The following is a 22,089-nucleotide window of genomic DNA, read 5'->3' on the forward strand; positions in this document are numbered from 1 at the left end:
TCCATATTATACAAGGTAGATGAGGAGTGTTTTTAAATACTCTGCTGGTATGGACTTGATTCTATGATAAATAATCATGCTGAGTGCTACTGACACACATGAGCAAACCAGTGTGTTCAGCATTTCTTGCATTATTAATCAAACATTCACTGAAATGTTCAGAGATCTTCAGGGATTTATGTTAACTACAGGGGGTTCTGAACCACGCCTGTTAAAAAGGTATCTACACTGTGTATTTCAAAAGCAGCAATTGATAATTGTGTTGATATAAATCAGGCTTTTGTAGCTTTGTGTTAACAATCAAATAAGCTTTTGGTATCTTAAACCCATCTTTTAAATATGGTTAAGAAAGCAATACAAAAAAGTAAGCTCCTAACATTTTTATACGATCGTGAAATAGAATTATGAAAACACTATTCTTGAGCAAAACCACTGATGATTCATCCTTTAAAATATAATTTTATATATAGATGTGAGCTGGTTTTGAATCTATATAAATCAAAAATAATTCTGCTGAAACTGCCGGATTTACATGAGGGTAAACCTGTCTTGAGCTGAGAACACTTTTGGTTTTTAGTAGGCATAGTTAGAATACTCAGTTTTACCAGGTGGAGATAGGTTTTGCAAACATAAATACTTCTGCCTTCCTTTTTACAAAGCAACAAAGAGATATTTTATGAGCACTGAGAAGCATTATTGGCTTTCTGTTGAGAAAGGAACAGACCCAAAAAGATAGAAAGATGGCATAGAGCCTTTTTCATCAATAAAATTGTAGCATTGAGGCTATGAGAATAGTTTCACATTTTCATGAAAATCTCACAGTAATAAGTGCAAGCACCTTTTTTACTTAAAATCCTTATATACCTTTGCTCCCATTAAGTTTATCTGATGAAAAATGTCTCTTAGAAAAGCAGGACAGAAATTGAATGTCAAATACAGAGAAAACAGAAATATAAACCCATTGGCCTAGTTTTACAATTTTGTTAGGCAAAATATACTTCATTAAGCTGTATACACACTGTCAGGGTGCTAGTATTATTATTCATTAAAGTATGTTTGAAAAATCTAAGAAGTGGGAGATGGAGTTTGGCACTGGAAGCTTGAATTAATCTCTTGGTGCTGAATAAGAAATTCAGATAGGTAGCAGGACACATGCTTTGAACAGCCCTGGAAAGTGCAATCAGCTTTTGGATTTAATAGAATATAAAGATTCAGCAATTTAGATATGAATAGAAGGGTAATGTAGTTGAAGCAGCGAGCTAGGAAATGATCTTTACAGTAATATGTTACGTTCAGCGATGACAATGTGCCTGTGAGGTGAGATGAGGTGAGCTGGAGCTGAGCTGCTGCTCAGAATCCTGACATGGAGACAAGTGGGGAATATTGCACATTGCCCTGGTTCCACTCGTTGGAGTGGAGATTGGGGTGGGGTCAGGTGTGTGTGCAAAGGTGTAAGAGCTGGTGATAAGTTTTCACTGGCAGAGTCTCTCTCACAGTATTGTAACTCCCTTATTTGTGAGATTGCCAATTGATTTAATCATTTGTGAGACAATGCTGATAAGGGCAAATTTTGATTGAGAATTTAAAGGAAGCTTTAAATACATACCTTGATAACTAGTTTTAAAGATTCTTGGTTTTTTTCTATGTTATGTTCTTTTTTCATGGTCAATGGGGGAGAATCAAAAGCCCAGAACTACATACTGTCTCTTCTTATTTCATAACTGACTAATTTGTCAAAGAGCAGTGAATGTTGGGCTTATTCACTTTGACAGAGAAATTGAGATTTGCATTAGACCTTACAGGCTATGGCAACCCCCCTGCTATTTCCTTATTGACAGGCTGTAAAAGGGTAAATTGATTCACTCCTCTGAAGGCCTCCTGCTACTTCTGCCTACAGCTCCTTGATTCCTGACATTTGTAAAACCTGACAATGGAATAATGATCTGCAAGTACACAGGCACCAAAAGGGAGGCTAAGGAAAATGTGGGCCTGTGGCTAAATGGAGCAGGGGCCCTGGGGACAATGAATGAGGAAAAGGCCAAGGTACTCAGTGCTTTCTTTACCTTGGCCTTTACTGATAAGAACTGATAGTCTTCAAGGAGGCACAGAATGAGTCTGTGATTTTTTGATAATGAATTTAAGTATTTCTACTGTTCCTGGGTTTCTCTGTATTTTGACTCTATTTCCCCATCCCTTTCCTTCCTTCCCTTCCTTCCTTCCCTTCCTTCCTTCCCTTCCTTCCTTCCCTTCCTTCCCTTCCTTCCCTTCCTTCCCTTCCTTCCCTTCCCTTCCTTCCCTTTCTTCCCTTCCCTTTCTTTCCTTCCTTCCCTTTCTTTCTTCCCTTTCTTCCTTCCTTCCCTTTCTTCCCACCTTATCCTTTCTCCCTCCCTCCCTTCATTTTTTCCTCCATCCATCTGCCCACCCATTTTCCTGACTGCCTTTTGTCTCTCTTGCCTTTTCTTTTCCAACTTCACAAAGTAATTTCATTATATAGTTTGACCTCCAGTAGATTTGCAAAGCATTCTGTGACATGGCTAAATATAGTACTATATAAATACAATATTTTCCAGAACAGGGCTTTTACTTTAGGGTAACTTTGCATTTGCCTCTTCTAATCCAAAGGATCTAAGAGATCAGCAAACTTACACAGAGCTGAAAAGGATTCAGCTGAAATTTCAGTCTGCAACATGCTTTCTTGCACACTGAAATCTGTTCCCTTTCTTTGTCTTCTCTGCCCAACAACTATTTCATATCTCAGTTTTGCTATTTTGCATCCTTGGTCTGCTTCAGGCTCACAGAGGGTTTGCTGGGTTTTACCAAAGCCAATGGAACTGAAAGGGTAATGATGGCCCTTACCCTTTTTTTAAGGTTCAACAACAGGCAAGCATCCCTAGCAACTGTGGAACACCCCCTGCTCCTACTAAATTTGGCTAATCCTAATTAGGTTTAAAACACTGTGCCTCCTAAGGAGACAACGATATTGTGATGGGGTTAACTCTATCTCATTTTATTTCCTCCCAAAACAGCTGCTCCACATGCACACTTAGACAAGATTCAAACTGTGGGTAAGAAGCAGCGTTACTTTTTGGATTTGACCTCTCTTTCAAGGGAAAATATGAAACTACTGACCCAAAAGACTGAAGTAAAACATGCCAGATATACGGCTGGGCTCTGTCACAGGGGATTTCTGCAAAATACACTTTGCTGATGCTACTTGGCCATGTGCATTAATCAGTTAGTCTTCTACTACATCCTTTCATTTAGGAAAATTTCCTTCCTTTCCATTCTCTTAACAATTTCTGCACAGCCTTTAGTTAAAAAAAGGTAAGCAAGACTCTATAAAATGGAATAGTCAGGGGCCTGAGAAGACGACCTGTAAGAAGAGATTGCTGTGTGCTGAGCTTGATTTGTGAAAGAGGAGACTAAGGGACAATCCAACAGCAGCCTGCAAGTACTTGAAAAATAGTTACAAAGAGTATGGAAGAGAACTCTTCTCAATAGCAGCAGGTGAGATAATGAGGTGAAAAGGTCACAACCTGCAATTATTGAGGTTCAGATAGGACAATACGAAATACTTGTCCTCTGACAGGTCTGCTGAGGGCACAGCCCTGGAAGAAGTTCTCCAGAGAGGCAGTGGAATCTCAGTGCTTGGAGATTTTCAAGACTTGGCCAGAGACAGCAACATGATCCAATGCTGGTGACTGTTCTTCCCTGGCTGTGAGGTCGCAGGAGATGGTCTGCAGAAGTTTGTCCAAATCAACACGTCTGGTTTTGCCACGCCACTGGGATCCCTATTTATATCGGACTCAGAGGTGTTACTCCTGATACATCCTAATGTAAATCACATCAGAGTAAAATAAAAAAGTACAGATCCTTTACTTCAGACAGGTTAATGTGTACTGTGGAGCTCAGTCATGAGATCTTTGGTCCTCAAATAGAAGTAGTTCAGAATGAGTTACAGGAAGGGTAAATTACTTTGCTGTTTGTGACTAAGGAAAAGAATATCAGTAGTTGGTCTTTCTCCCAAGCTGGGGTCAATTTTCACAATGGATTGAAGAATAGCACATGGACACAACCAAAAACTGAAACAGATGGCAACATCTCCTCTCTTCCTCTCTAAATGAGAAATTAAGGTCCAAAGCAGAAATAAGTTTGAACTGGTGGATTGTTGTTGGAGGGCCCTGTCTAGGTCACATATTATTCTGGGCTCTGAGACCAGGTCTGAGCCTTCCTGGTCCCACTGGAAGCAATGAAACATTAGCTGTCTGGCCAAAAAAGGACAAGCAGGACAGGAGAACTGGGAGACCACACATGACCCCAAGTCTTGCAGTATCACAACTTATTACTGCTTCCAGCCAGTAGATGTTGACTTTCACCACACTGACACAAGAGATGGAAGTGCTACTTTTTCTTTCAAAAAGGGGGACCAGGGAGGAGCTGTGGCAGAATGTCTCAAATATCCTTGGTAGCTTGGGACAGGACAAGGAGAGCACTGGGAACAGAAGTGTGTGCTCTAGACCAAAAAGAATACCGAATGGGAAGCTTGCCAGCTGCACTATGGTGAAGAGTTTGGCACCAGGAAAAGCTGAGGAAGACAGTGGTATCAAACAATTTCTTACAAAATACCCACCTCCATGCCCTTCTTCCAAGGTGGTTTCCCACCCCTCAGAAAAAAAAAAAAAAGGAAAAAAGGAAAATTTAAGAGCTTAAGTAACTTCTTTTTTTTATGAGCAATGGTTAGAAAAGGTGGTAATGCTCTTTTTAAACAAGAATTCACTCTGTGAGGAAAGGACCCAAGTACAGTCCTCAATACTCACAAACTTCCAAGAGCATGCACTGCAGGACAGGATATTTTAACTGAGGGAGAATGGTATTCTCTTCACCTTCATTATTGTTCCTCTATCAAAAATTTCAGCTAAACAATTTTTTCTCACCTTAATATCCTTTCAAATGTTTTATTACTAAAATATTCTGTTCATTTTGGAAAGAAAAACATTGAGATTTTATTTATGATCACCTAGCATTTCACACTCAAAATACAAAGGAAAATTATCTTTAATTTCTGCACTTAACAGAATTTTCAGAAAAGTGAACTTGGGAGTGAGTGCTTTTGAAAATGAGTCTGCCTTATTTCCAGTTCTGGTCTTTAAATCCCTGAATTGTTGATGCAATAAAATGAAGAAAAATAGATTTTCTGTTCCAGATTTTTAAAGTGAGTTTCCATTTTTGCAATTATGTAGATCATGGAAAAGACACCATTTTACATGCCTTTTAAAATTTTGGGGTTCTTTATATTTCAGAACTGGGACTTAGCAAATCTAGCACATAAGAAAGATGTAAAACTATCATCCTTGACCTTACCATACCTCTTAAATCATAGAATCAATCACAGAATTGTAGTCATAGCATCATAGAATAAGCTGAGGTGGAAGGGACCCATCAGGTCATCGAGTCCAGCTCCTGGATGGGACATCCCCAAAAATCACACTGTGTGCCTGAGAGTGCTCTCCAAACACTTTCTGAACTCTGTCAGGCTTGGTGCTGTGACCACTGCCCAGGGGAGCTGTTCCGGTGCCCAGCCACCCCCTGAGTGAAAAACCTTTTCCTGATATCCAGCCTAAGCCTTTCCTGACTCAGCTTCAGGCTGTTCCATCAAGTCCTGTCACTGGTCACAAGAGTGAAGAGATCAGTACCTGCCCCTCCACAAGTTTAAGCTCAGTTTAAAAGCGAAATAGTAAGAATTAAGTAGTGCCCATCCTCTCACCGTCTCCATGAAGTACTCAGCTCCCATGCAAGACACTGAAAGAAATAACATGCCAAAAGACATCATGAAGCCAGCCAGGACCTGTTCAAGAACACAGGAAAAAGACAGGTAGGCTGTGATTAATCAACAATTGCTCCACTCTGGCATGAGGAAGACAAACTTGTGGTCATCAACTCAGCCACTTCTTGGGTAATCTCCTTTTTGCTTCCTTGAGATGAGTGGTTTTTGTTTCTGTTAATTAGAGGTTACTCCCAAAGAAAAAAGCAAAATATGGAAAAGAACCATTTTATCCCAAACTTCTAGATCAAAATAAAGACAGAATCAAAGCTAGTGATCAGGGCAGCAGGTACACAGAATTCTCTGTGGAATCAGAGGGTAGGAGCAACAAGTTTCATTATTCACCCCCTTTAGCTGTTCACTATCTCACCCTTCCAGGGACTGAACTTTGTTGCAAACTCAGAAAGGCTGAGACAAAATCTTATGAAGAGAATAGGTTCAATGATTTTTTGCCTTTAAGTATTTCTATGCTCTGCCTTTACCAGTAAAGGCACAAGCCTTCATCTTTCACAATCAGCCTTGGAAGGCATGTGAATCACTCTTGCTAAGCTCACTTTTTGTATGGATGTAGAACAATTACAGAATCTATCATCTACAGAATATCTTGTGCTCTTCTCTGAAGATTTTTGTGCTTTTCACAACAAGGTTGAAAAAAAAGTTTTCAACTGAGGTTGAAAAAAAAGTGTCATTAAAGCCTGCTTACTAGCATGGAAGTCCTCTTTTAGCATTGGCACAAGGACACAATGTGATTTGGCCCATGATGTCACCAATGTGAACCAGACCCTTTCTAAAAATCCCAGTCTTCTTGACACTAAAACATTACTCACTAAAACAACCCTGTGCTGGCAGAGGATGAACCATGATAAGGTATATTTATCTTGAAACTCTGCTTTGAGTGATTGCTGTTACTCTTTACTTAGGCATAAGTGTTTCTTTATCCTATCTCTATTATTAATGCCAGCTAAAATCTATTTCTTCAATGGGGCCAAAATATCATGGTCAATACCTTGAACTTTTAGTATTAAATTTGAGAAAGGAGTGCAATGCATTTAGCTCTATCTTCAGCTGAGCTAAATTAATGTTCTGCACAGCTGAAGTTGTAGAAGGTGGCTCAGAGCCATATTTCTGCCCCCCCACTCTTGAATTGGCTAGAAACTAAAGAAAGCCCCTAAGACTATGTTAGATCTGCCTTGTGCTAGTACCTTGTACTAGTTCTAATGGCATGGGTGACTCAGTTCTCGTAGGAGCATTGTAAAGGATCAAAATGTGTTGGAGGTGGAATGTGCCCTGCTTTAACTCAGAGCTGCCTATACAGCCCTTTGGAATTTGGCTACACCCTCAGTGAAGCCCTGACATCCTGGTCAGCTTTCTGACTGCCTTGTCAGCAGCACAACCCCTCTGGATCATGAGGCAGTGGTCTGGTCTCTGTAGCTCACCTGCACCACTTGCACACATCCACAACCTTTCCCGTTCAAAGTTATGTGACACAGGCATGTGGGCACTCAGTAAAGTTGAGAATTGTGTTACAAACTGCCTCCTCAGCTGGCTCTGGGACACCAGGCCAGACCTCTTGTCACTTCTGTTAGTACAAGGTGCACACCATACAGCAGTGCCATTCCTCTCCTGGGTAAACATCACCCACTCATTAATGTTCATTCATATATGCTGTTCTAAGCAATTTAATCACACCAAATAAGAAATTTCTACAAGACCTCTCACTAATGAACCATAGAATCCACTAGAATGAATGGAAAAGCTTAGAGAGAATTAATTATATCTGCAAGATCACCCAGCACAATATCCAGGTTTGGTTTACTGAATAAATTCAGTCCAATTTTCTCTGTTACACACACTTGTGTTCTGCTCCTGTTAATTCCTACTTTGGTAGCTTATTAAGGAGAAATCCCTCTTCCTACTCATAAATCACAAATAGAAGCTCATGGTTTCAATAGATTCTACAATATCTTTCCCCCCCCCCTCAGTAGTGGTATGACTGGATTTCATGCAGATAGAATGCTTTAACCTCCCCACTTCTGACAACAGAACAGTCAGTTACCTTTGCTGACCTGGATCACATAATCCTGAATCCATTTTATTCATCTGTTTAGGGAAGAACATCTATTAGGCATATTACCCCAAATCTAACCAAAGCCCAAGGTTTGCATAATAGGTCATTCTGGGAGGACTCCATTATGCTACCATAAATAAATTAACTGATCTCTCTATTCTTAGCAATGAGACATGAATCTTTTCTCTCTATAGACTGCGAAGTCTTCAGCATAAGAATAGCTTTTTATGAAGTTACTGAGCAATTAGATAGTACAAAACCAGACCAGTTTCAAGTTCTAGGATTGTTTCAGTCAGACACTAGCCTGTCACAGGTAGATATCTTTTGGATGTGCACACAAACCCTGGCACTTTGTGCTATTGCAGCACTTTGTGGTTATTGCACCTTCTCAGTACTTAAAGGGGGCCTATGAGAAAGACAAACTTTGTAGCAGGACCTGTCGTGACAGGACGAGGCATAATGGTTTTAAACTAAAAGAGGGTTGATTTAGACTAGATTTATATATAAAGAAGACATAAGGAAGAAATTTTTTACAAGGAGGATGGTGAAGCACTGGCACAGGTTGCCCAGAGAGGTGATTAACACCCCATCCATGAAAACATTCCATGTCAGGTTGGATGGGGCTCTGAGCAACCTGGTCAAGTTGAAGATATCCTCCCCATGGCAAGGTGGGGGAGTAGATGACCTTGAATTTTCCTTCCAACTCAAATTATTCTATGATTTTATGGTTGTGTTCCCTTCACCTGGCATAGGTTCACAAGTTACAGTCAGGCACCCTTCTTGTGAAATCACATTTCTTTCAGATTTTTTTTTCCATCACTGATATCAGGCCTACTATTGATAAGGATTCCAAATAATACATTTGAAATAAAAAAACCCAGAACCCAAAATCTACAGCTGGTCAGCACCACGAATTTTGCAAAACCTTTGTGCGTATGTTCTACAAAGAACAGTTTCTCTTTTACTTTGTTTTCTGTCAGAGTGTCTTTAATTATTTGCAGAGAATGCAATTCTGCATCTGTTATTTATGCAAACAGTCCTGTTTTATTTAGACAAGCCTCCTTTCGTGACTAAAGATACAGAGGTTCATGCTTGTATCTTGAAGAGAGATTCTCAAGCTTTTGTTCCAGTGGAACATCTCTTAATATTCATGTGATGGCCATGGGCAATAAAGATTTTCTTCATCTTTTTTCCTTATGTGCTGTAGACACGGATCTGAAACCATTCTGGCAGGTTTCCTATTTAGTGGGACCTTGTGGCATTTAGTGAGGGTCTAAATAGAAAACTCTTAGGGTTTTTTCCCCCTTGACTTTTATTTTTATACAAAACACTGTGCATTCTCAGGGTACTATAAACACATACAACAAACCACTGGTCCTACGTAAACTCTGGCAGATCGACTGATACCAGACTCTTATCAGTGAAATAAACTGCAGAACCATTCTGATAGTTCTGATATTCTGATCCAAGGCCCAGCAGCACCTGTGGCAACACTTGGACTCACTTGACCATGTTTTGTATCAAGATACAAGGCTGTGGGGATACCAGTGATGTGAATGTCTGTACAGCTGGAACCATGGGAGCATACTCCTCTAAGTGTCCTGGTAACACAAGGCATCTTCCTTGACTGGAAAGTAATGCTAGTGAGCAATTGCTTTTCTAGTCTGCATTTCTGCTTGAGGAAACAGTGAGTGCTTACTGTAGCTTTGTTTTTTCCTTGTCTGTGCCTGTTCTCATCATTTCTTTAAGCTCTTAAAGCTGAAGAGGTAGCATGGGCAACAGAGGGTAGTCAAGGGAATAAAAAGTTTTTCATGCAGTGTCCATGTTCCTTGACTTAATGTACTGTTTTAAACTGCCCTGCAACTGAAAGAGTGTTCTTGCCATATTTGACTAAAACTTTGAATAAATGCCCTCAGTTGTGGTAGATTTAAAAAAACAAAAACAACCCTGAAACATGAAAAATACACGATGAAGCTGTAACACAAGTAAATTGGGTCAAATCAATCTAAGCAAGAACAAGAAGGTCTTTGGAATAATTTGGTAGAAGGGCATTCTGACAAGTTGCTAAATGTTTTAATTCTTCATCTCTCATTACTGCTGATTTTGTTTATATCATGCCTATATGACTGTGACATCAAAATTCTTCAGAAATTTAATATCAATTAATGACTATTACTGGTATCTCACTTGTTTCAAATGAAGCAAATTTATAACAATTCCTGATTTTCTCTGACACTGTGGTAAGTCCAAAAGTGAGATGTTTTGTCCAGTATTCCTTCTGTCACACATATTTGTTAACTTCAGGAGAAAGTTAGAGAAATACAGGTTTGAAGGTCAAACTGGTATCATATGGCTTAGCTAAATATAGATGCTCGATGAGTAAAAGAGCTTCACAGGTCTTGGCATATTTTGCTTGGTGCACTTCTATCTCTGCACATACGCGGACAGACAACTTCTCTCAGACCATATCAGAAATATGAACATTAAGAAAATAAAAAATATCTAGGCAGGGGTTACAAATGTATCCCTTCTGATTTTCTGAAGGTAGAAGTGGAGAAGGATATGCCTAATCTGCAACATTTTCACTCTCATTTCACAAGTCTGTCACTGATGGATACTCTGAGGAGACGAAGCACAGCATTTTAATATTCTCCTAACCTGTATGCAGCATTGGAATGAATCTGTTTTTGTTAAAAAAATCCTTCTCCATAAAATGACATTGCAGCATGTGCAGCATTGCACAAGCAGGGAACAGGATTAAACAATAAAAATGTTCTAAGAGTGAATGAACCAGAAGAGGAATCTTTAAAGAGCTCTTTTCACCTATTTTCCCTGTCTATAAACAATTTCCATTGACAAAAATGGCTTTGAAAGGAACTGTCTGTGCTTGTACATTTCTTGTTGCAATCCTGTCCTGGGATCCTGAGACCTATAATGCAATATGTGCTGTCAGGACTACGACAGTTTACAGATGTGCAGCCAGACTTCTTGCTATTTATAGATGCCTCTTCTGCAAGCAGTACTCTATGGGGTTGTAGCGCAGTAGCAGGCATGCTCTTTGATTTAGTGCTTACATCATTTTCATTTAAGAAAATTTGGTTCTTCACCTGGCATGGCAAAGGAGGCACATTTATGAAGGTCAAGCAGAGAGAACACTATTGTGAAGAGAAATGTGGATGGAATTCATGAGCGAGCAGGACACCTACTGGGAGGACTAACTGAAAGAAGGAGACATTAGGCAGAGATGTGGAAACAATAAAGAATGGAATAGTCGTGTGTTCACAATAGGTTTTGCTCTTTATTCCCTTTGTGGGGTAACTGGGGAGAAGGTTCAGTGCTGCCTCTGCAAGGGCAAAGCCGTGAAGTTGTTTGGGGTGCAGAATCCGTGGGGTCTGTACATGGCTGTGCTGCATCTTGCTAAAGCATGTGTTAAGTGTTCAGTCAGAGTGCTAGGCACAGGCTATTAATAGAAACAGCGAGTTTGGCACACGCTCTCACTTTCGCCTGTCTCCTTCTCACATGCTCACAGAGATGCTGGGACTGCATCCTGCATCCTTCTGCTTTTCCAGACCTGAGACTTCGCACACTGCTGTATGCCCTGAGAAGTCTCAGTGAGGTCAAGACAGCCCCAGACAAGTAAACAGGGGCTGCTCAACCCCAATGTTGAGGAAGCAGAAGGTAACGGGTGGGGGAGCGGCGGGGATGGGGTGGATTTCTCGCAGAAAACCTGAGACCTCGCAGGGTACCCTCCCGGCCTGAAGGCAGTGCAAAGCTATTTTCGGCACTGCTCAGGCCAGCCGGACAGCCCCCACCTCGGGCAGCTCCGCTCTGCTAATATGCAGGATGCTGCAGAGACACGGATGCTCCTAAAGTGGCCCCGAACGATCCCGGCCAAGGCTGCCGGCGGAAAGCACGGGGAGCTGGCCAAGGTGCTGCCGCAAGAGACGGTCTGCCCCTTTCGGCGGGTCCAACACCCGAATTACCGCCGCCCTCCCCCGCTGCCCCCAGAGCCGACACCCCGCGGAGCCTCCGCTCCGCACGGCCACCCAACTTCCCAGGAAGCGGCCGGAGCGGCGGCCCCGGCAGCCGGGAGCGGCCGGAGGGCTCCGCGCCGGGCAAACTTCTCTGCCTACGGGGATCGGAGGGATCCGGGGGGAGGGAAGCGGCGGGGAGAGGGGGGGAGAATGCAGGAAACCATAGAGCACGGCAGGCAGGAGCTGGCCGGAGGGGCCGGGAAAGTTGTTCCGCACTTCCCGCTGCTTCTGCCCGGGGATCGGTGCTCGGGGCTGGGGGAGCGCGGCGCCGACTCCGGCTCGCATCCTTACTCACCTCGGTGCTGTCGGCAGCGTTCTCCGCCATTTTCCTCCTTAGGAGCAGGCAGCGGGAGGAGTGTTTCATTCCCATAAGAGCTAGCCAAGGGGTTGGGGCTTCGGGGCTGGTGTTTTGGTTTGTGTTTTCAAAGATCTCCAAACACTGGTGTGCGCCAAAGGACAGGGAGATAAAAAAAAAAAATATGGAAAACAGCAATAAATCAGTCAGCTTTGTCCTTTCTGCGTCGTCCACAGGAATGTTTTTCTCCTCTTAGCATCGGGAGCTCCTCAGGCACTTTCAAGTCCTCCTCTTTCTCCCCTCTCCTCCACCTCCAGCGAGTTCTTGGGGTGGGCAGAGAGAGGCGGCACACACTCTTCAGGTTAAACTAAAAGGCTGTCGGGCTATGAGTCCTCCCCTTCAGAGAAAGCAGTCAGGCTAAACAGGAGAGAAGCACCAGCTAAACTGAACTTGGGCGTGCAGTGACCAGCTGGGCATCTTTGTGTCCTGTGGCTACTCTTCCAGAGGCAGAGGGAGCCAGAGACAAAGCAACAGGACAAGGAAATCATAGCCCTTTATTTTCCTTCTTTGGGCTTCTTTCTTTCTCTCTACGTCCCAGGACACTTCCTTTAAAGACGGTCACAGAATTTGCCACCCTCTTTCTATGAATGTCTCCTGCAATAGAAATCCCTTCTCCTCCTCCTTCTCCCTCCCTCCTCCTCCTCCCCCCCTCTCCCCTTCCCTCTCCTTTTCCCTTCCTTCTTTTCTCCCTTTCCCTCTCCCTACCCCTTCTGCTCTTGGGCAGAGCTTGGTGCCCCTCACTGGGAATTGCATTCACGTGTCTTTCGTAGGAAAAAAAAATATAATTTCAAGCTCCCCCCACCCGTCGCCTACACCCTCTCACACACAAGCACGCATTCACACGTACGCGCACACACGTTGTCTCCCTCTCACACAGACATGCACAATTTTTTTCCTCTTCCCCATCCCTCCTCTTCTTTTGAATCAGCAACACTTTTCTTTGCAAGGACTCTCGGCAAGGCTCTTAGAGAGCAACCGAAGAAGTCTGCTCCAGCTTCTTTCCTCCGAGTTAAGTAGCAAACCTGCTTTCTTAATATATCTTCTCGTGTGTGTGTTCTCCCAGCTCCTGTTTTACTTGAAGTTTTTCAGGAGGATCCACGCTCCGTCAGAGAGCCGTGAACTGTAGGAATATAGTCCCGATCCGGCTGCAGCTCCTGCTGAAAAGGGGGGAGGAGGAGCTGGGGGGAGGAGAGGGGAAGAGGCGGAGGGAGAGGTCTCGCCGGGGAGGGAAGGGAAGAGGCTAAAGGTGATTTGAACTTGTTTTTAGCCTTTTCCTAATGACATCTTCCTCTGTAGGAGTGCATCGCCACCTTCCCCACACGTTTATTTTGCTTTCACTCCTCCGGGCACTTTCTAGTTCTGAGTTGTCAGCTGGGAGGATTGGGTTTACCTCACTCGTGTTGCTGTGGGTAAGGGCGGGAGAGGGGGCGTATTACATAATTAATCCTTCCAACTTCACTTTCCGCAGCTCCATCTCCAGCCCACTGTTCTCACGTTTCTGTTTTGTTTTTATACGGAGGAGGTGAGAAAATAATGCTGGTGTGTGGGTGTGTGTTGCTCGAAGGATTTCAAGGACCAGAACAGGATTGCTGCTCTCTGAACAGTTTGAAATTATTTCCTCTGGGGGTGCCAATGGAGACCTGAATAAGAGGTTTGAAAGATTACTTTCGATGCATCTTTTAAGGACGTGGCCAGCTCCGATGCTTCATCAGTAACAGATCTTGATAGATTTGGGGTTTTGAATTTTTGTCCCTTGCAGCCTATTTTAATATCTCTCAATTAGAGTTTATCCTCAGCTGACCTCTGGAATACTGACATACCGTGAAGTACTGCCAAAAACCAGGAGGTCCCTGGGCACACGGCAGGCGGAAATATTCCTGGGGGTGGGGGAATGGAAATAGAGTATATGAATTAGAGAGTGGAGAGCAAAACTATTCTCCTGCCCCATGGGGAGGAGGAGGTGGGACCAAGAAAATTAAGGAGGCGAATTTCTCCTTTTTACTTGAACGACCCTCACAAATCCTTGCTCAGAAACAGATTGGTAGGTAAACATTAGATTTCAGGAATTTGTAATAAGTTGCACAGCAATAAGTAAGAAACCTAGGGAAGCAGAAGGTGTGTGGTATGCTGAAATGTCAAGTGGCAATGAGAACATGCCATGTAGGGCACAATGGTACCATATAAAGTGGTTTCAGAATCTGAGAATACGTTTTAGACACACATTCCGTACAGACTGAAACTGGACCTTGGTGTGACACTTTGCAGAGCCATTTGATCACTCAGTCTTTCAAAAGCTTCTGATTTGCCTTTCATCTCACATTTATTTTGACACGCCAAGTTCTTTCATTAGCACCACATCACTGATAATTTTTTCAGTAATCATCCACACCTCCTGTGTTTGTATAGTAGAATTTAATTTCACACCTTCTAGGCATGAGACTTAAGTAATGACAGAGGTGGAAGCGGTTCATCTCCCCTTTTCTTTGTGACATTCATCGAGCTTTTGCAGGTCTTCAAACCCTTCAAATATGAAAACATCTATAGTCATTGCCAAGTATTCCAAAGCTACTCTCATAATCTTGGGCTATGGGCCTCTTCCTCACCAAGTACTTCAATTTCTGGGTGAAGGGATAAGGGGAAAAAATAGTCTGCAGATAAAAACTTGATGCCTCTGCAATCTTTGTCATAATGTTTTTCTCTGCTATGGAGTGAATATCTGGTGGTTAGTGAGCGCATGAAGTTTTAGTCAGCATGCATTTGGACTAACCTGCATAGCTTTAGTGTGTCTTTTCTATTTTCAGGTGATACACATAGCTAAACTTAGCCTAATTAAACATTTTAAAATAAGCCAGTGCTCTATATAGAGAAAAAGAATTTCATTTTGAAAAACTACTCCAGAACATATTTTCCAGTTTTCTCTGACAGCTGGGTTTGTATTTCTGGTACAGCTCAATCACTCTTTAGTCAGCTAAATGAGGCATCAGATTTTCAAAAGCACTCGGCAACGAGCAAAGTTGGCAGGCAGAGATTTAATATATCCTTCTCTTCTATGCTTCAGATACTGCATGACTTACCCTGGCACCTATTCTTGTCCTCCTCCACCTCTTTGTCAACACAGATGACACCTGACTGCTCATCCTTGAACGTGGTGCTGATGTTTTAGAGATACTGGGAAAGCTTTCCAGTCTCTTAGTTTCCAGCACAGGCATGAATGTTTTGGTCCTGAGCGCCTTTGGAAATCTGCCAGATGGTTGGTGTCTTCACTCCATTTATGTTCTATATGTGATTGAGGAAACTGCTTTGAAAACATACACACAGATTTCTCTGACCTGCTTTATTCCAAAGGGAAGATGACTGGTCCTACTGGAACCTTTTTTTGAAATCAGGTAGAAGTTTTTCCTTCTAATAATTTTTAAGAGACTCAGAGCAGTTTGTTTGCATACACGGATGTCGGTGAGCACGCAGACACTTCGCCACTCCTTCAGTTTGAGTATGAGGCTCAGTGCAAGTTCCTGAACTTGCAACACTGAACTTGAGGAATGTGAGCTTTCACACTGTTTAGGGGACAAATTATACTCCCATCATATGAATACAAATCCTGCTGACATCACCCATTACCCAAGGGTGATAGCTGGTTATTGGAACTATCACGGGAACATATTTCTGAACCCCTGTTCTGTTAGGTCTTGAGGAAAAGAAAACTGTCATGAAGAAAATGTCATGGTGGTAGAAGTGCATCTGCAGCAAAGCCAGGAGGTGTCAAAAGCCTCTTCTGAGTTTAAATATAACATGTGTAAGTACATATGAAGGTCACCAAGTATTAGGAATTGAGTAGAGTGGTGCTGAAGGGAAAGTGGAAAGGGAAGCATTTATTACTTCAGAATTCCAATAATAGCAGCTGTGGTGGAGGCTGCTGTGCTACTTGCTGAGTGTGGCAATAACACTGTGCTGGCCCTCAAAAGATTCAGACTTATTGCCAGCTTTGTCATCAGCTTGGATGAAACCCAGATATCTGCATTTGAGGTGGGATAATCCTGTGCATAGGTGCAGGCTGAGAAATTGCAGAGCAGCCCTTCTGGAAAGCACCTGGGGGTTGCGGGGCGGAGGTGCAGCCAGGCTGGGTGTGACTCATCACGCGCTCTCGCCGCACGGAAGGCCGGCTGCATCATTCATCTACATCAAATGGAAAGTGGCCACTGGGGTGAGGGAAGGGTGACTCTGTCTCTGCTTGGAGCTGCTGAGACTACATCATTGATTCTGTGTCCAGAGCTGGGTCCTCTGCTTCAGGAAGGAGGCTCATACATTGCAGATGGCTCAGTGAAAGCCTGTTACAATGGTCTCTTAGGAGCTAAACTCTGAGGAAAACTGTCAAAAACTGCCTTTTTAAGCCAGTAATATCTCATGACTAGCTTTAAGGATTGTAGCTACGATGACCCAAACTCTATTTGGTACAGTCAGATCAAGTGAAAATGGGCAACAACCAACTGCACGTTGTGGCTTTGGAAGTTCAGATTGAGTATTAGCCAATTCTTGAACTATGAATCCACTTCCTATTTGGATGGCAAAATATTGTAGCAAAAATCTATTCCAATATCCTCACCAAATTTTGTTTGTTATGTAATTTGTTATTGGAACACTTTGCATTGTTTTTTATTGCAATGTTATTTATTTATCCTGTAGCATCACTTTTCATTGCTTTTTATTGCTCAGGAAGTCACAGTGACTTCCGTTGTCTCAAAAGGTACCTTTGGCAATCTTTCCAGTCTCTTCATGTACTTTTATCCCTACTGTGTCTCTAAAGTTGCCAGTATTTCCAATATTACTCTTAGTCCTGAAACTTGCCCATGTTAATTCTGAAGAATTTGAATTGAATTCTAATTCACACTGCAGATTTAAAGATCTCATTTTATTTAAGCTTCTCCTTCCTTGTCTTATGGTTTTTCTCAATTTTTTGTCTTTTACACCCCCCCCCCCACCCCCAATCTATCATCTTCTTATCCTTCTTCATTAACACTGCATGTTTCACCATTGATGTTAGGTTTGAGTGAGGAAGGGTCTGTCAGAAGCTAAGCTGATCTGAGATACCCACTGCTGCAGGCCAAGGATGTGTCCAGGGCTCAGACCACTGTCTTAAATTATAGACACCTTCTCACAAATGAACCCTTAGCTATACTTACAGATAATGGAACATCCCAGAACTATCCCTGAAAGATATTTGAATTATCTTTTCTAAGACTTTAGACTTAATTTTATTTAAAAACAGAAGCTTTGTTTTACAGTTGCACACCCAAAAACTTAAACTAAACAGAACCAAAATGTTCCTTCATTTATTTTTTTTCCATTGAGAGTGCAGAACTCTGAATAAGTTGTATCTTATCTGGGTCAGTTGGAAGAAAGTTGTATTCTGAGAACTTCTATAAAGGTCACCAAAGTGTGTCTCCAGTTCTCTGTGGATTGGAGGAGCTAAGCAGCTTTTTGAGAATTCTGATTACTACAATGGCAGATAAATGGGCAAAGTATCATGATATCTTTGTTATATAATTGTTCAGTTCCCACTTAACTTTTTGAGCATTTACAAATCATGTACTCAGAACAGACAGCAAAATACTTCTGAAAGTTATCTTAAAGTTATGAGGTGCCTAAAGATTCTGTTATGCAAAACTTTTCCCCCCTGTAAGAAAAACATGGGTATATTGGAGTGAAGGAGCCACAACAATTACTGAGTAACTAACTAAGGACCTTTCTCATATGAAGATAGGCTCATAGTGCTTGATGTGGGAGGAAGTAAAAAAGATGAAGCCAGACTCTTCTCAGTGCTACTCAGCAAAAGGAGAAGAGGAGATGAGCATAAATTGAAATGAAGGACATGGAAACATTAAAAACTAATACTTTTAAGGCATTCAAAGATATTTTGTAGTTTCCTTCCTTAGATGTGTTTAAAAACCTGGCTACAAATGTCTCCATCTGTAGCTGACAGTCCTTTGAGTCGGGGCTGGACTAGATGTGATGTCTTTTCTAACTTCAGTGATCATGTAATTCTGTGTGATTGTGGAAGAGCCATGAAAATCACTTAGATGGCTCTGCCAGATCTGGCAAATGGGCATCTGTCTTTTTGCTTTCTCTTCTGTATTATTCCTGAAGCCTTGAAAAGAAAAGATTATACATGTATAATCTCATACCATGGTGATTTGATATGTGCAGCCAATATTTTCACAGGAAAAATATGCTGAGAGAAGTGACAGACTGTTGCTTGTATTCTGTTCTTGAGTTCTCACAGGAGAGAGAAGGTGTATAATGTTGTTTGAAGAGCTAAATCTCATCACCCATCTCCCATAAACTATCAATGGGTGCAGAATATTGTACCCAGGCACGCAGCTCATCAGAAAGAAAGTGAAGTAATACTCTCAGGGTCATGAACTCACTGAAAAGAAATGCAAATCACTAGAGTCCATCCTATCTTGTCACTTCTCTTGTGTGATAGCGTTAAGAAAATTTCTTTCCTGAGAAAATCTCTGCCTTCTACCTTATACTGTTTGCTGGACTCTGAGGTGGAATTTCTACACTTAAAGACCCATTTCTTTTTCATCTGCTCTGCCTTTCTCTCCTGATGGATTATAGCATGATTAATAAGTCTGAGATGAAGAGCAAATATGTAAAAATGTCACTGTTCATTCAAACAAGAGGTTTTCTTTCTCTCTAAATATCAAATCTTAATTATTTCTTTGCTTCTTAGGGTATAGTCTGTGCCTAAACGTTTGAATTGCTATGTCACATGAGGTTAGAGGAATTAAACTAGACCACAGATGAAGCTGCAATAATTGAAATTACACCTCTCTTTTATTTCTTTGCCCAATAGCAGGCGTTCTGTCATCTTGGTTTCCGTCGCTTTCTGTTTTTCAGAAAATGGATGAGGCATTTATTTGCCTCCTTCAGTGATACACATAACGCTTTGGGAGCGCTCCTGTAAAGCGTTTTAACTGGAAGATCTATGAAAATAACTTAGATGGATCTGTCAGGTCTGGCAAATAGCTGTCTGTCTTCTTGCTTTCCCTTCCATAACTGCCTTACACAGCAAGGCATTCTGCTACGTTCCTCACGTTTCCCTGTTGTGAACAATTTTCTTCGTGTTCAGCTGTCACTGTTGACAAGCAACCAACGGTAACTATGATAGTGGGCTGGCATTTTTTCTCCCCAGTTTGGTATTTTCCTTCCTCTTCCAATAAGGAAAATTGCCAAATCCTGCTGCCTCCCACTAAAACATGAAAAATAAGAAAGTGTGATCAGTGCTGTGTATTTCATGAGCTGAGAACAATGTAGCTATTCTTCCAGAACTGTCTATAGCTTAGCAAAAGTGAGGTCATACCTCTCAGAATGTTGCTTGATGATGTTCCCCAATAAATTAAATATAATCGGGCTTTGGCCAGGTTATAGCATGGAGTCAGCACTCTGAGGGGCCTAAGTTGATGATTTTTCTGGCTGCAAACAGAGCTCAGCCTCCTGGGTTATTGATCTGGTAGTAGACCTTGGCACCTGATGTGGCTGTGGACTTCGGCAGGATTGGGAGACTGCTAAATCATCTGTGATCGCTGCCAGGGAGAAGATCAACTTATTTATACTAAACTCTCCATAACACAGGTTTAATTGTGTGACCTAGGTGTTAATGGTCTCCCTTTTCTCTCTTTCTTCAAACTACATTAAATAGAAAGGGTATAATAAAGGAGCCAATATTGAGAATTACATGGACTTTATATCTGGTATGTTTGTATTTTCTTTCAGGAGAAAAAAAGTACTTAAGTAGTATATAATGGTTTTGCTTGTCGTGTTCAGAAACCTGCTTGATTTAATAAAAAGCCTATGGAAATACAAATATTTTGGGCATAATTTATCAAGCTAGAGAAATCAGTGCTACAGAGGTCACAGTTTGGGTGAAACTGCTTCTGAGAACATTGCTAATACTTTTAAAGGCAAGGTAAATGAAAGCATTCTCTTCCTTAAGGAAAGAGTTTCTTATACCAGATATTTTTGTTACAGATGTGGCCTAGAGAAGCCCGTCAATCTTCAAAAATCCCGTTGTTCCAGGTATTGCCCTTCAGATCCTGCTTTGGTAGCTTGCCACAAAATAGATGACAGCAAAGCATTATTTCCCTGATTCTTGCTTTACAGTTTTGCCACAGAGCTCAAGTGAATTACATGAAACATAAAACAAATTCCAGGAGGGCTGGGCCAGCGCCAGTTTTCAGGTCTATTTCAGTAGCTGACAGGATCTTTCTGTCCATAAACCTAAGAAATGGTATTCTGGGAAAAAATTGAAATGAAATTCAAGCTGCTCGATCTAAACAGTACATAATTAAAAATGGAGGATTTAGAAAAAAGAAATAACACAGAATTAGAACTCTTCTTGTGACTAAGTTAGTTTGTGTGATCCACTCCCTTTCATTGGGAACAGTACCTTCTTCAGTGTGGAAGCAACAATAATAGAGTAGATGGGTTTAGCAAGAAGGGTACACCACTGCAACTCCAAATGAAAATATGCTAATCTTTACTGCAGTATTGGAGCCTGCAGTATTGGAGCCTGCAAGTGCTTTGAAAAAATATGTAATTTCTTAATGACAGAAAAAATATAAGAAAGTGGCACATTCTTTCTCTTGCCCCTAATCTGTTCTAGAAATACATAAAAATTATGACTTATAGGTAGTAAATTCATGTGTGTATAGCTTACAAAGAATTACCAGCTTAGTGAGGAGGAAAAGGGAAATTACAGCAATCTAAACCACAGAAGATTTAAATTATAAGCAAATGTAAGGCATGTTTTTAAAATGGCATATGAAAGGTCATGTTCATTTTGTAGGAGTATGAGCTCAGTACGAATTTGAGCTGTTCTGTCTTTTGATGCCAGGACAAATAAAAAACTGAACACCAACAACCTTAAGCCACAATGAATCCCATAATGGTTCCTGGAACTGATGGTCAAATAGGAGTATAAACCTTGAATAACATTTTTTATGAGAAAGCATATTGAAATTTCTAATGCCTAAGTTAGAAATACACACATGGCTAGAAGCATTAGATTTTCGTCTTCCCCATTGTCTCTATCCCAAAACCAAGATGATTTTATCTTCGAGATTTGTGATCTATTATATTAATATTTAAGTTAATCTATAATATTACCCTGCATTTTCGGGGTGTGGATGATCAGCTAGCAGTACATGCTTCGTGTTGTACATGTTTAGAGATAATATAAAATCTCCCTAAGTGCAAAGTATTATTTAAAGCACTTCTTCTATGTGATACAAGAATGGGAGAGACCACCTGGATTGTTATTTCAGGGAGTGGATTTGGACATTGTCCAAACATGTATTACTATAATATTTTTAATTTTGTTGTATCATATTACAATGATATTTGGAATATCGTTACAAACACACATAGACTTCACATTAAAATTATACAAATAATTTCATGCACTGCAAACCAAAATATTTAATTATCCAGTACAATCTTAAAGTTTACAGTAACAAAGGACAGAAAGCTCTCAAACTGTGGTTTGCAGGAGGAAGAGAACTAAAAAGATTGAAGATATGGTCAAGTCCAGAACATTGTCATATACAGTAACCTAATCGTGGTTGCTCCAAAGGGATGAGTGTATTTCATATATTTTAAAAATTATTTTGTCTCTCTGAGTGATTATTTTGCCTCTCTGCTATATTAATAGCTATTTTATCTTCAGTACAAAGGTAGCAAATGACCCAAAACCTCTCACATCTGAGAACACCCAAAAAGAAAAGCAATCAGAATTCCCTTGTGCAAAGAA

General features: G+C 41.3%; 1 protein-coding gene across 1 annotated transcript in view; it reads right to left on the reverse strand.

Annotated features, from left to right (window-relative positions):
• PRMT8 (protein arginine methyltransferase 8) overlaps positions 1–13,031 on the reverse strand; it is a gene marked incomplete at both ends in the record, with an annotated part of 55,883 nt that extends 42,852 nt beyond the window's left edge. The window contains 2 exons of the mRNA XM_084226798.1: positions 12,219–12,362; positions 12,984–13,031. Coding sequence (XP_084082924.1) covers positions 12,219–12,362; positions 12,984–13,031 — 192 coding nt within the window. The remainder of the gene's footprint in view (positions 1–12,218; positions 12,363–12,983) is intronic.
• Positions 13,032–22,089: the final 9,058 nt, after the last annotated feature.

Source organism: Fringilla coelebs (genome assembly GCF_963513975.1).
Source record: "Fringilla coelebs genome assembly, chromosome: 2".
NCBI classification, from domain to species: domain Eukaryota; kingdom Metazoa; phylum Chordata; class Aves; order Passeriformes; family Fringillidae; genus Fringilla; species Fringilla coelebs.